Below are 15,068 nucleotides of genomic sequence, written 5' to 3'. Positions count from 1 at the left end.
AATTCTCGTGAGCTTGTCAATTGTGAGTTGTGCCAGTTTTGAGATTTATTAAGCATCGTAAACAATGACGCGTACGTAAAAGAGAATTGATATTGCCGATGGATCATAAAAAAAGTGAAAGTGGCTTTAATTTGCATGTTAAGAAATGGAATTTTTGAAGATAAACGGATATGTTTCGACATTGTAACGTAATAGCACCCACATATTTATTTGTTACAAGGAAAATGAAAATCCAACGTTTTCTTCAAAATGTTTCGTATGTTCTGAACTCAACAACTTTTAGCAAAAACAGGAAAATGAGGGAGCATTATTCTCACTTCCCACTTCCCACAAATGCCCAACAGAAATGATCAATGAGTGAATGATTTTGCTGCTCTCTCCTTGTCATTTAATCTAGCTGTCATGGATGGCTTTTATGAAGATGGTCTAGTGAGGTAGAGGGGTTTCCAAGTGATTTCTGAGATGTGACGGTTATGCGAGGATGACCGTCAAGGTACAATAACCGTTATGATAATGCACAGCACTGGTTTTACCCCTCCTTGTCCTACATATGGCTATTATTTGTAAAAACTCTTCTAACTAAAAATATTGAATCAATTTTCCTTTGACGATAATGAAATATGTACCAACTTTCAAAGCAGAGAAAATGGGGGGGGGGGATCAAAAAGTCAGACCTGTATCGAAGTTGGCACGGGGTGGTATCCACTAGTTGCCTAATGTAGCCTCACTAAAGCCCAATCCTTACTCTCTCCTCTGTTTGGATCCCCCCGGGACCACGGTAAAGTGACTACTTCGAGGGGGTTGTGCTCATGCACTTCTCATACTCTCAGTGTTGGCTGGCGTTGCTAGATCACTGCTCATCTCTCCATTCCAAGTGTCTTCCAGACATTTCATCGACGAAATTCTCCACGTTAAGGACAGGCATCTCCCTTCGCACTGTCCTGCACCTTGGACAGTCAAAGACCACATGCTCGGCGTTTCATCCACGTTGCCAGACTGCGGACTGAGGGGTGACGCTGCGTGTCCGAACCGATCCAGGTATTTCTCAAGGCAGCCGTGGCCAGACAGGAACTGCGTCAGGTGATGGTTGACTTCTCCTAGGTCGAAAAAATCGGTAATAACCGATGTGTCCATCTTCCGTTATCCATCCTATTGCCACTTTGCCAAAGACTCCGCTTTTACCACTCTCCGTACTCTACCGGCTTTTTTCCGACTGTAGCACTCGCTGTTCTCCGCCGGATGATGCCGATAGGGATCATTCCGGCGATAGCGCATACTGCTCACGACTCGCATGACCATGAGCCGAAACTGCTCAGTTTCCTTTGGATCTGCTTCGTTTCCAGTGCTGCAAACCAGGCTGGACCCCCATTCTAGCTATTGCATTGATAGCCTTCGAAGCATTCTCACAGACATATTCGACGTGGCTGGTGAAGTTTAACCGGTCATCGCTCATCACTAACAGGTATTTCAACACGCGCTTCGAGGCAAAGGCGTGCGTTGGACCAAATATGGAGCCTTGTGGACTTCCCGCTGTGATCCTAATCGATCTCTGTTCCATGTCTGTCTCGTAGACCAGAACCAGGTTCTGGAAGTAGCTCCTCAGAATCCTGCACAGGTAGTCAAGGACCCTCATTCTATGCAGCGCTTTGGCAATGGCACATTCTTGACGTCGATCGTTATCACGGCGCAATATTGATCTCCTCTTCACTTCTGTTTGGACGCCTTCTCGGCTCTCTCGACCATTGTCAAAAATCCAAACTGCCTCTCCGACAATCCAAAACAAAAGCTTATAGGGCAGATTAGTTTGAAGCATTGTCCCTTTCAATTGACGATGTTATTTATCTCCGTTGAATTCGAGAATTTGGGATGACGAAATCTCTTGAAAATTGAAAGTCAATCATAACTTTTATGTACATTTCAATGAAATATGTAATGCTCTTTTTTATTTTCTAAGAGTAAATGTTGCTGACAATGAAGCAGGGTTTTTATTACAATTGCAAAAAAATAGGTTTTCCGTGGCAAAAATGATTTTTCCAACAAACAGCAATTCAAAACTAATAGTTCCTAGTAGGAGAATATTGAATTAATGTAAATGAATTAAAATGTAAAAGGTACATTGGATTGGAAGACCTGTACGTTGAATTGATTGATATTTGAATGAAAAAGTACCTAAAATCGTCAATTGCTAATTTTACCCTGTATGCACATTTTATCCCCGCTTCCCCTAACATTCACATTTCAACAAAGTGTAAGAACAAAAATTATTCACAGCGTAAAGTTTAAGAATTCATGTTTAATAACTGCAGGCTGACAAAATCGAAAAAAAAGCTTACAAAATCGGAGGCTGACAAAATCGGGAAAGCACTGTATTAGAGGCAGGGTATATTTCCCGTTGGAATTCAAAAGCCTTCAAGCTAATTTGGCTAAAATCTCAAACTTTAGAAACAACTCCAGAGCGATTAGGAGAGACATCATATTTTTCTGCACCGGCAGGGCTGGTAGCGATCACTGCGATCAAAAATAGTGATTTTAGTGACCATGTTGAAGAAATAAGTGACTAAATAGTGACTTATAGTTGTAAAAATAGTGACTAAAAGTGACCTAAGAGAAGAAAAGTAGTCGTTATAATGGCACACCATATAAATGTTTGATGTTTTAGACTTATTCAATTAGAATCTCAAAAACACTTATGTCCAATTAAACCCTTTAAAGCGATAGATTCAATAGAAAGTTTATGGCTAAGCCCACGGTATTAGTCAGGGTGTCTACTAATTGCAAAAACCTTGAAAACCTGGAAGTCTCAGATAATTTGATAATTTTCTTACTAAGGATATTTAAAAGAAAATAATGGATTTTAAAATACAAGCATTTAATTTTTCTCGTTATTTTCATTCACACTTTGAACTTCATAGCTCCACAGGGGATAAATCTTCAGTAAGAAATAAATTTAAAAAAAACAGCGGCTTGAAATGTTTTTTGATTTTTTTTATAACTTGCATATTTCCTAGAAATTTTAAATTTGAACTAGTTCTGGACCATAATACTTCAAGAAATTTTCAAGAATCTTAAGTCAAATTCCATGCACAGGACCTCATTCCAAGGGAGTTCTGGAAAAAAAATCTTTCAGAAAAACATCAAATCCAATCTGCTTTCAAGGATTTTTAGATAGTTTTGAGTAGAATTTCAAGAAACCCTGAACTTAATTAAAAATAAATTTTAATGAAAACTCTTAGGAATTTCTGAGGGGCACAATTCCTGCGCAATGCAAAGGAAAATTTCAAGGGATTTCTGAGGATAATTCCATAAAGTTTTTAGGAGAAAACAAATTCGGAGCATAAGTCCTTGGATTTGTTTTTGAAAACACAAAAAGGAGGATTACAATTAAATCTGAAAACAACTCCAGGACATCTTCAAAGGAATTCGGAAAATGAATTCAGGAGAGGTCTTCAGAACAACTAGAACAAATTTTTCCTGAAGTTAATGAAACTGCCTTGAGGTGTTTTTGTAGTTTAATAAACTAGACTGATGCTCATAATACTACTCATCAAATTTTTAAACTTCCCTGAACTTTATAGGACTTCCTAAAGTTTCCTTAATTTTTCTAACGATCATGGATCCCTTCTAAAAGTTTAAAAATTCGCAGAAGTTCTCTAAACTTCTTTAAAATTTATGTGACTTCTCTAATGTTAACGGAACTGCTCTGAGGTTTTCTGTTCTGCTGTAACGTTTTTGCAGTTTTCATGAAGCTTGTTGTACTGCGCTGAATTTACTTGATCCGTCCTAAAAATGTTTCAGTTTCTGTGAACTTCTGGGAATCAGACACTTCTTTAAATTTCCCATTAATTTTCTGAAACTAATGGAACTGACCTCTCCATGAAATTCCTCCAATTTTGGTAGCTTACTATACTTCTTTCAAATGCACCCGCATTTTGCTAATGCTTATAAAAAAATGCTGAAGTTTGCGGATCGCCCCTTAAGCTCCATAGGTTTCTGTGAAGTTCTCAAAATGTTTCTGAAGACCAATGTCCTTCTGTGAAGTTTTCGAAGTTTTTCTAAATTTCTGAAACTTTTGTGCTTCCGCAATTTGCATGGAATTTTAACGAAATAATTAATATAGTTCTATGATTTACTAATTTAAAACTTCTTCAATAGTCTAGACTTTCCTGGTGTTATTAAAACTGCTTAAACGATTACCGATTTTTTTCAAAAGTTCTATAGACTGCCCTCAATTGATCAGTATATTTTAAGAACTAGCAACTTTGAAGTTTCGTAAATTTTTCTTAAGTATTCTAACCATTATAAACGCTCACTTATTTTACCTAAATTTATCTATGCCTACCAGAAGTTCTCTAAATTGGTTTAATAATCCAGCAAATTTTCTGACATCTATTCAAAATTCCCTGACGATTTCGTTTCAATCATAGAATTCTTGGAATACCCCATAATTCCACGGAATTCCTTGTAAGTCGCTGCAAATTTGCTTAAGTTGATGAAGCTATCTGATCGTCCTCGAAGTACTCGGAACTTCGCTGAATAACATGAAACTATCTAAATTTATCAGAAGATCTCTGGAATTTCTTGAAGATATAGCTGGATTGCTAAAAGTTATCGCATTTTTTATTAATTCTCTAATCAACTTAGCCAAATTTTTGCATTTTTTTTAAGTTCTTGAAATCTTTATGATATAACACCTATAAATTACTCATACGTTTTCCGGATGTTCGCATAATTTTTATCACGTCCCAGAAATTCTCTAGGAGCTTTGCTGAAGTTTCCGGAACTTCTTTAAGGTTTCTACAACAAATTATTTGAACTGCGTTTGATTCTCTGATCTGTCTTGATGTTCTCGAAGCTTCCCTAAAGCTCTCAATTCTATTGAAGATGAATTTCCCTAAAATTCTCTGGACTTCTGTGAAGTTCCTGAAATATTTCTAAAGTTTTCATAAATTCTCTAATTGCTACAAAAGTCTGAACTAAAGACATGGGAACTGCTCTTAAGATCTGAAATTCCCCAACGATCTCTAGATCTAGCTTTTTTTAGGTGCTTAGAACTTCTTAAAAATTTGCACAATACCTTTCAAGTTTTCTATATTTCTCAAGATCGCTTAACACCTATGATGTGCTCTGAAGTTCTAGGAACTTCATAAAAGTTCCTGAAAATTTTAATTTGTTTATGGATCTTCACTGAAATTCTCAGCATTTCCTTTCATTCCTCAGAACTTCTTCAAAGTTCTGCAATGAAGATCTCTAATCTTTGATAAAGTTAATTACGAACTTGAAATAAATCATTTATTTGTTTTCCTTAATTCAGGCACTTTGAAATTAAATATCTTTAACTTGTACATGGAATACGAAGCTTCAAAACATTTAATACTTTTAGATCTTGGACTTACTCAAATGAAGTACGTTTTTTTAACTTTATTAAAATGATAAATTAAGTAAGTGCTAAACTTCAACATTCAATGGATTTGATTGTAAAGCTGGTTCTTTAAAACTGATTGCCATGTTTTAAAAACGTTTGGGTTAATTACTGTTGTTTTTTAATCTTCCAAAAAAGCATATTTTGAACGCATTTTAAAAATAGCCTGGATTTTATCTATTAAAGTTCTGGAACAACCTAGAAAACTCAGGTAATTTTAATTAGAAAAATGAGAAGCCACCCTGTAGATAGAGAAAGGCAATTAAACGTCACAAAGCAAAGAATGATCAATCATGAAATAAATTCACTCTAAAAAAGTTGAAAATAGTGACTGATTACTAGCAAAAGTGACTTTAGTGACATGACCTTAAAAAATGAGACTTTTTAGTGACTGGCTTTAAAAAAGTGACCAAGTCACTAAAAAGTGACTCGCTACCAGCCCTGCACCGGGTGCCCCACAATCTCATTCAAAACGCCACCATTATGAAGCATTCAATGGAGACGCATGATTCTTTCAGAATTAAATGCCAAACTCCAAATTTGATGAACACTGTTTTTTTTTTTCGACTGAATACTGCATTTGAAACATATTGTCCCACCTCAACAGTAGGTGATCATACAAGTGAGACAAAATAAGCCATCCATCTGGTTTTCGCGGAAACCACCACCAGCAACTCTCGGTAGCAAAAATCAACACGTGTTTATTTTTCTCTGTGGAAAACCCCAATGGAAGCCAGGTCAGGAGAAGGTGCACAACCAAAGCATGGGTTGCCTCGTTGCTTGCCGCTAGTTGCACTGCATGGAAACACAATTTATCACGAAATGGGGAAAAATGGCACGATGCGCTTGGCCGTTTGCTATATTTAAACCCCGTGAATCACCATCAGTCACAGTACCTACCACCGACGGACGGACGGACCGACGACGATAGACCCGACAACTGGGACAGGCTTATGATGGTTCTAGTTTGCTTCATTTTTTAGCATCAACGGAGGGCCACACTACATATGCTGTTGCGCCGCATTATGGTGTTGATGATGATGATGATGATGATGATGATGATTGTGGTTAAGTGCGAGCGCTCGAAATTTGTCTTCTCTCGGGGTGTGTGTTTTATGACTGGGATTGGTTTCGCTGCTGTTGTTTTTGTTGCGGGTGGAAAGCCGAAAAATGCCACTGACCAATGTTTTGTTCTATTTTGAACCATATTATACACGAATTTTCTCCTCCGCCGCACGAGACCATGTGGGTGCGCCTCTCCCGGAAGGCAAAAAATGGAATCGCAACCGTCGGCGGGATAAGTGCGTTCTGTTACGAGCTAGTTCTGTCAGTAGAAGGAAGTTTAAAATTAGAGGCGCATCGGCTGGTTCTGAACAATTTCAAGCGGTCAATTAGGTCAAACATGCCTAGTTTGTTTCTTTCTTCCTTTTTAGAGCATATTGGTAACCAATTTCTGTTTTCTCCGTCTCTCTCATTGCAGTTGGTGGGAGTATGCAAGACTTCACCAAGGAAGAGTTTGGTCTTCTTGGAGGAAGTGTTGTGAGCAGTGATAAGGACCTCGGCAGTCAAAGCCAGCATTTCAACGCCAGCATTATCCACACGAGCCACCATCACCCGGCGCTTCATCACCATCACCATCATGGTGTAATTGGGGGAAACGTTTCCGAGTCAACGGTGGTAGCTGACGAGATAAAACTTAGTCAGACCAGCGATCTGATAGAAGCGAACGAAAGTGGCAAACTGGAGGAAGCCGACCGAGATCTATATCCCTGGAGTACGAACCATATTGGAAGCCAGTTTTTGTAAGTATCAGTTCTGGGCTTGAAGTGTTCTAAATGGTATATTTCAAAGATAACATTCTGTGTTCATCAGTAGCATAAAAGTTTCGAATTCATCCTCCCTCCTTCAAGAAGTCGGAAGCAATCAATACCGCTGTACCTTGCATCCCCTCTGTTCGCCTTGGAAGTTTGTTAAATTATATGGTAGCGCCTAGAAATACTCAGAGGGAGAGATGGGCGGAGAGAATGTTTTTAGCCAAATGAACTGTCAATATCTAAGCCAATCGAACATTCCTATTAGATTTTTTCCGAGGATTTCTTATTCTTACTAGAATAAATTTGAGAGTATTGCAATCGAACAATAATTTAATCACCTTTATGTTTTGTGTGCTTCTCAAATTCAACTAATTTTTGTTACCAAAAACAATATTCTAACTCTATTGATTAATTGATCTTCGTTGGTTAACAAATGACGGGCCTCATAGCCTAGTAAGTAAAGGCACGGTATTACCAAGCTGGAGGCGGCGGGTTCGATTCCCGATCCGGTCGAGGGAATCTTTCGTGTTGGAAATTTTCTCGACTTCCCTGGGCATAGAGTATCATTGTGCTTGCCACACAATATACAAATTCATGCATTGGTATTGGCATCGAAAGCTCTCAATTAATAATTGTGGAAGTGCATTTAGATAGAACACTAAGTTGAGAGCACGCAATAAGCTAATATAAATCACTGCATCAATCCTAACCTAACTTTCGTTTGACATTTTTTCCGGGTTTGTTTTGCTCGCTATTTTCTCTTCTGCTTTGATGTTTACTTTCGGTTCGCTCGTCAGTCAATCATTAGCAGTGCGTGCAGATACAAAAATCAAAGCAAGTCGATTTAACTGAATGTTTGTAGGCGTCAAACTGTGAAGCTGATCTCCGGTTGTATCGTCCAATGTTTTTTGATTATTTATATCTGTTTTAAAATGCCGAAAGTTTGTGTGTTGAACCATTGTCATACGTCCGTATCAGCGCGAAGCATGTACAGCTTCCCTTCGGTAGGTTCGAGCTCATTTATCAGCCGGCTTAATATACTTCGAAGAGATCGATGGATTGTTGCTCTAGGTTTGAAAGATACTTTGAGATGGAGTACGAAATATGTATGCGGTAGACATTTTATCTCAGGATAGATTTAACTTGAAAGTTAATTAATAAGCATTGATTGAATAATAAGGTTACTTGTCGAACTATAGGAAAACCAGCTAAATCAACAGATGTGCACAACCCGGATTGGGTTCCATCATTATTCTAACCAATTAAGAACACAGCACAGTGCTGCACAGATGATGCCAACAATGATAAACTAGAGGATAACCTGCCAAGTGCCTCGAACCCTATAAATCAATCAACACAACCTGATCCAGAACCAGCTAAAATTTTTGATGAAGAACTGGAGCATATAACTTCCCCGAAGTTATCGTCCGAATCATACATCAAAGCCTCGTTTGATGAAAATAAGGAACTCACCGAGGAGCTCACTTCACCTTCAGTTCCAAATGGTTTGTTCACCCAGAAAAAATAACGTTTTTCAACACATAATTTGCTTTACTGTGTTTCAGACAATTATTTGCGTTAGATTCTGAAAAAAAAAACTCCAAATTTATCGAACCGAACTGGCACGAATTCAGAACCACAACTTTGGGTTGGAGGAAAAGCTGGTTTTGAAGCAAAGGGGTTTGGAGTTCTTAGCGGAGAGTGCTATTAAGTGCAATTATTATACAGGAATTTCAGACTACCAAGTGTTGACGAAATTATATAAGTATTTGCGGCCGTCACTTGATGACCCTATGCCGAATTTCGGTTCAGAACAACTGTTTGTTATGACGTTGTCACAACTTAGATTGAACATACCGTCCTCAACGTTGGGGTTTGATTATGGTGTGAGCACAACAACGGCATCTAAGTACTTTCACCGCACACTATATGTGATTTATTCATGCTGCAAGTACGCTCTTCAACCATCTCAACAGAAGAATGCAGCTCGTCATACTCCACACAGCTTCGCCAGAATTTACGAGCATAAACGTGTATTCATTGTTGACTGTTTTGAGGTTCGCAGCGAGACTCCAGGTAACATAAAGACCGCGGCTGCACATTTTAGCAATTATAAGCGAACACATACTGTTAAGTTCTTGATAGCTGTTCATCCTGACGGGACAGTTGCATATATTTCGAACGGGTTTACGGGTCGCTGCTCTGATCGTGACATTACGCTCCAGAGTGGATTTTTGGATTTAGTTGAGGAAAACGATATTATACTGGCCGACAAGGGGTTTACTATTAGTGACATAATTCGCGCAAAGAAAGCAACCCTGAATATCCCGACATTTTTGCGCAATAAGCGCCAGTTTTCACCTGCCGAACTGGAAACTGATAAACAGGTTACTTCTCTTCGGATTCACGTGGAGAGAGTCATTGGATTGCTGCGGAATAAGTAGTGTATCTCTGGAACAATATCTGTTGATACCATGGCAAGATTTCAGAATAACCATAATGTTGTGGATTTAATGGTTAAGGTTTCTTGTATTTTGTGTAATTTTAATAAATCAATCATTTCAGTTTAAGAATTTCTTTTATTTAAGTTTTGAACCATTCAAAAAGTAATTGGCGACTAGTTCAGGTGATATGATATTTTTGAAATATTTCAACGATTTTTCACAAGGTTCCTTCCAGAAATCAATGTCCCTCTCAATTCGCAAGCAAAGCTCCTCCATACAAAAAACCATCCAAAATTTGAGCCACTCACAAAAATCTCTGCTTGTATTTGGGCGTAGTAATCATGCGACTTCACCATCAAATATTCTCCATCTCGAATCGCCAAGAATGGATGGTTCTTGATCTTAAGTTGATTATTCAGGCTTGATTTCCCCGATAGCCTGAAAGGACATTTAACTCCTACGGTTGATGTACCACAGCAGTCACACATTATTATCAAGTCCGGAGTGGACGACATGAATGGTTGATCGCGATAAATGATCACCCCACATTCCAAAAACATTACGTTTTTGTGATACTCCACGTTCATTTTTTGGAACGCTTTTAAAGTGCGAGGTTTATTATTTCTTCCGTATGCTATAGCTTTTTTTTTGATTGTCGTAGTTTCATGATAGCAAATTCGTTTTAAGAGGGTCATTTTAGATGGAACTGTTGTAATCGAGGCTCGACTACATTCATTTAATATCGAACCTGTTATCCGGCTTATCCTGACCCATTGCCACAGGTCACATCGAGATTGTGCACGAGTCAATCGTTCGATTTGTTGAATTTCGGCTGCCGAAATGATGATGTTTAATTTGTCCGAAAACTCTCTAATTTTCTCAAGTGATTGTCCTTCCAACTCGGGGACGAATTGGTTTTGAAGCAAAACATTTTTACTCAAAAAAAAATCATCCAGAATAGCATTCTGCTGACACTCTTCACAAGCAAAGCTATCGCCATCACAAAACTTCCGAAGAACAGCAGCGTCACTTCCAACATCCCTTAAATCAGCCATAAATCCTAAAAAAGCTTCCTGATCGGCTCGTATGTTCATGTCGTCCATCCTTACCACCTTATAGCCGTAGTTGGTGTCATGTATAGGGTGATACAGATCATCTTTGATTTTTTTTGCTGGTCTTGCCCAGTAGGATGGGAGATCAGTAATACTCAGCTGAAATAATATACGCAATTAGCTGAATTTTAGTTCAACTAGCAAATTTTTACCTTACCTTATATGTAGCAGTCATTGAGTGTAGATTTGCCAAAGCATATAGCAAAGCGCTTATATGCGAACAGGTTTCGCTTAGACCTGCTACACAGTTGCAATGCCCTGATGCAATGGTCCCATTCTTCTGTACTATTAGCCACGCGTTTAAAGCTGGTGTATCAAGCCTCATAGAATGCGCCACCTAAAGTATAATTGGAAACCTTGGAAACTAAATTTCAAGATAAAAAAAAACTTACCCGGCCTCGCTTCAATGCTTCTTACATTGGTTAGATGATTTCCGGATGAAGCAGAAATGTGGTTTTACAAATAATCCACAACATGTCCCGTAGTCACATTTGTCGGAAAATCTTCTTTGTTAAGCTTGGCATCGTATGGATCAACAAAACCCAACACTTGAATTTTTTCGACATACCTTTTTCGACTGGCGTCCGGCAATAAATTGGCGTAAACAGAAAGTTTTCCGATTTTCTGCATCCTTAAACTTCAACTCAAACACTCAAGCAGCGTTCAAAAAAAAATAGTTCGCTTTAAAGCTTGCTTTGATTTTCATATCTGCAAGCACTGCTAAAAACTGACTGGCGGGCGAACAGAAAGTAAACATCAAAGCAGAAGAAAAAATAGCGAGCAAAACAAACCCGGCAAAAATGTCAAACCAAAGTGAGGTTAGCCAGCTCGTGCAGTGATCTATGCATTAAGCAATAGATCAGTGCACGGTCCCTAACCTCACTTTGTGCTCCCTATCATTTTGCTTCTGAGTAAAAGAGATAGCAACGAATGGGAGCCAAAACAAACCACCCAAAACTGTCAAAACTTACGGGTGAGAGAAGAGTGCGGCAAATCTTCGTGAACTGATCAATAAGCTTGAAATGCGAATATGAATGAATGGTTGACAAATGGCACCAAGAAATGTGCAAAATATTGCAATGCAATCAATTATTATTTTGCACGTAAATCGAATCAAAAATAAAAGTCATTGGAAATGCTAGCGTCTAGCAAGGGTTGCAAGATAATTTAGGAACAAATCCCTGCTGCCGAATTGTATTTTGTTTTCTCCGCCTATCTCTCCCTCTGAGTATTTCTAGTAGCGCCCTGGGTAGTGCTGTGTTCTAGATCTGAGCCCCGAGCCAAATCCAAAGACTTTTTCGAATAGGCTTTGAAACTCTGCTTGCCTCTTTGTAAACTCATAGTTAATTACTGCTTCTCTTCTATTGCAGACGCAGTTCGGACGACCCACTCATCTCCGGAGGCACCAACGACAACCATAACGATAATGAGCTTAGCGTTGCCACTGCGTCCCAGTCAATGTGTTCATCACCCACTCCCCCGCCCACGCAGAAGCATCGCAATAGCATTGTCGTGCCAACGTCGATTCTATCACCTGAGTTACCAGATACTCCAATCTCACCGCTTCCCACTCCCACAAAACCGTCCGGAGGTTCCTCGGGTCGTCGCGGGGCTGCAGCGGGTGGCGCAGGTCGTCAACGACGTAAAGGACCCATCAAGCTGCGGTTCCACCACCAAGCTCTGCCTCCGGAATATCTGGACCACTATGAGGCAACGCAGAACATTGCGGCCAAGCGCGAACAGCAACAGCAGCAGCAAAACTACAGTGGAACTCGTTCAAGCAGAATGGAGAAACACGCAGAACAGGAACGTGAAGATCGAACCAACGAATCGGTAAGAAATTGGCTTCAGAAAATTCTGGAACTCCAAAAGGAGGGCGTTTCCCTCGCACCCATCAAAGATGAGGTCGATCCCAATGGAGAATCTTTCCAACGTGGAACTTCCGGAACCCAGAAAAACAAAGTCGTCAGTTATAAGGATCTTCCGTACATGGGAGAGATGACTCTGGACAATTCGAAACCGCGAAGAGGCAGGAAACCGAAGAAAGCGGACATCTGCCATCTGATCTACAAGAACTATGGCACGATCTTGCCGGGAACTCCCAAACCGGAGTCCTTGCAAGGAAAATCAAACAATGGACATCGGGCTCAAACCAGGAGTAGTAGCTTGCTGGAAAGACGTCTCATGTCCAACGAGAAAACTCTCGAAAATGGCAAAGGAAAGCGAGAAGAACCGCTGAATCTTTGCGTCCGAGATGCCGGAGGTGATCCTCTTGCACTTTCCAGTTCGGAAGACGAAAGTGACGGTGTATATGGTTCTTCCTGTCCAACGCCAATCATTACTCCTACAGACATCAATACCGATCAAGCCCTTGCTGCAAATATGAAAATGTCACTGCCAAACCTGCACAGCACTGGTGCAGGAACCCCCTCTAGTGGGGAAACTCCTTCCACAGCAGACACTCCGCCGGGATACATGTATTGGCCTAATGTGGGCGGATTCATCCACCCAATGGCCTTGTACTATCAGAAACTAGTTGATTCCAACAATACAATCACTCCTGGTCAGTCAAGCTCATCTACTTCAAACTCAGTCCCCAACACTCCAACAGAATTACTGAAACCCAAACCATCAATCTCATCTACCAACTCGACACCATCGCCCTCATCACCGGTCGCACCTAAACGAGAGCCACAGCAGACACTGGTTCCGAAACCGATATCTCAGCTCATCAAACCGGAGAAAACTTCCAAACCACAGTCAGATTCACAATCGTCCGTCAGTAAACGCTCACCACCCACCCAAAAACGGAAACGGTCAGCCATCTTCATCCCGCCAGTTCCGGCGGAAAACAGTACAAATCCTGCCACAGAAGTAAGCATTTGCAAGTTTAAGTTCACCGGTGGGGCAAAGCCTTGTCTCCAGGAGAAGAAAATGCTCAGTGTAGATTCCGGTGGAAACTTCCGGTACTACTCCGGAACCGGCGATAAATCAATGCGAGGTTACGAATTCTTTCCACGTGAGAGCCTTCAACAGAGTAGCCTCCATGCAACCACTACAACCGGGGCCTTCCTAAACACACCCCCGATTGAGAAAATTGCTTGTGACCTTCCACCACCATCACTGGGACTCAGTAACGACATTCTGCAGATCCCAGATTTCCCCAGCGCTGCCGGCCTGACCGGGTTGACTTCACCAGGTATTGCATCTAGCCAAGGGCGTCGTCACTTGTCATCCGATCCCAATGAAGCTCGCCGCGCAAGACGTCGCTCGCGACGCTCATCCCAGCGGGAGACGCTGGAAAAGACCTTCAAGGAAAAAGGCTTTCTCATCCAAACCCAACAACTGCAATCGGCTGAAGGTGCGACCTATTGTAAGTTTAGACAATTACGTAAATTTACTCGCTATCTCTTCCGAAGCTGGAAAGACTATCTTCCCGGAGAGCTACAACAACAGGGAACGGCACCCGGAGAGCATCCTCACGATGGGCTGCCTATGAGCGCACCCGCCGACCTACTACTGGACGAAGACAGTCCTCTGCTGGATTGCCCGAGCTCCAGAATGTTCAACGGACGCTGTGAGAGATCCATGTCCTCACCATCATCCATTTCATCGCCACCACCGGAAGTTTTACAATCACGAGCACAGAGAAGATCGAGGGACTCACCACCACCACCTGTTTCGCCTTCATCCGCACATTCGAGGAAATTGCAAGCTCGACTTTCCGGGGAACGACAGAGCTGACACTGACGCTGTTTGGTCAGATTTTCAGATTGTTATAAGTTTTCACCAAAGACTAGCCAGTAAGATTGGAATAGCTAATTTCATTTTTCAGAGAGATTTATTTGCCCTAGGAAAATTAACACCGTTCATTTGATGAGACACATTCTAGTCGTTTTTTTATATTGATTTTATTTATTAAGGTTTGAAGCACCAGTCTAATTTCTATATCAAATAAACAATTCAATTTCTATGTTGCCATACATTTGATTTATAATTTTGTTTGTGTTGTATGTTACTAAATAAAGGAAAAGAGTAACACGTGGTATGATTACTACTATGTCTGAGTTGATTTTTCTTTGATCGAAAACAAAAGTCTCTGATACCCCAACAAACAATTTTAGCTGCCGTCTAGCTTATACAGGCAAAAATTAGCTGCATAAGCCATCGTATCTGCTTTCGAAGTTTGAATTTAAAATGCACGATCGTATTTTCCCTCCTACCATCCGATTGAATTTGTTTTAAAAAAGTCAGAAAAAAAATCAAATAGATGTGGAAT

The 15,068-nt window shown here is 40.3% G+C and overlaps 2 protein-coding genes across 4 annotated transcripts in view; both read left to right on the top strand.

The window, feature by feature from the left end:
• The window catches only part of LOC135707570 (uncharacterized), an 85,077-nt gene extending 70,249 nt beyond the window's left edge, over positions 1–14,828 (top strand). For 2 of the 3 annotated variants that reach the window (XM_065229440.1, XM_065229439.1), the window contains exons 2-3: positions 6,900–7,221; positions 12,160–14,828. In XM_065229440.1, coding sequence (XP_065085512.1) covers positions 6,911–7,221; positions 12,160–14,533 — 2,685 coding nt within the window. In that variant the 5' untranslated portion in view covers positions 6,900–6,910 and the 3' untranslated portion in view covers positions 14,534–14,828. The remainder of the gene's footprint in view (positions 1–6,899; positions 7,222–12,159) is intronic. The other variant, XM_065229441.1, reaches the window with a different exon arrangement.
• The window catches only part of LOC135707576 (uncharacterized), a 335,607-nt gene that overhangs the window by 314,792 nt on the left and 5,747 nt on the right, over positions 1–15,068 (top strand). The gene's annotated exons all lie outside the window — the stretch shown is intronic.

The sequence above is a fragment of the Ochlerotatus camptorhynchus genome, unplaced genomic scaffold (assembly GCF_037179485.1).
Source record: "Ochlerotatus camptorhynchus isolate MF236.1 unplaced genomic scaffold, CSIRO-AGI_Acam_v1.1 ptg000314l, whole genome shotgun sequence".
NCBI classification, from domain to species: domain Eukaryota; kingdom Metazoa; phylum Arthropoda; class Insecta; order Diptera; family Culicidae; genus Ochlerotatus; species Ochlerotatus camptorhynchus.
Note: the sequence above shows the minus strand (reverse complement) of the source record. Positions and strands in the feature narration are given on the sequence as shown.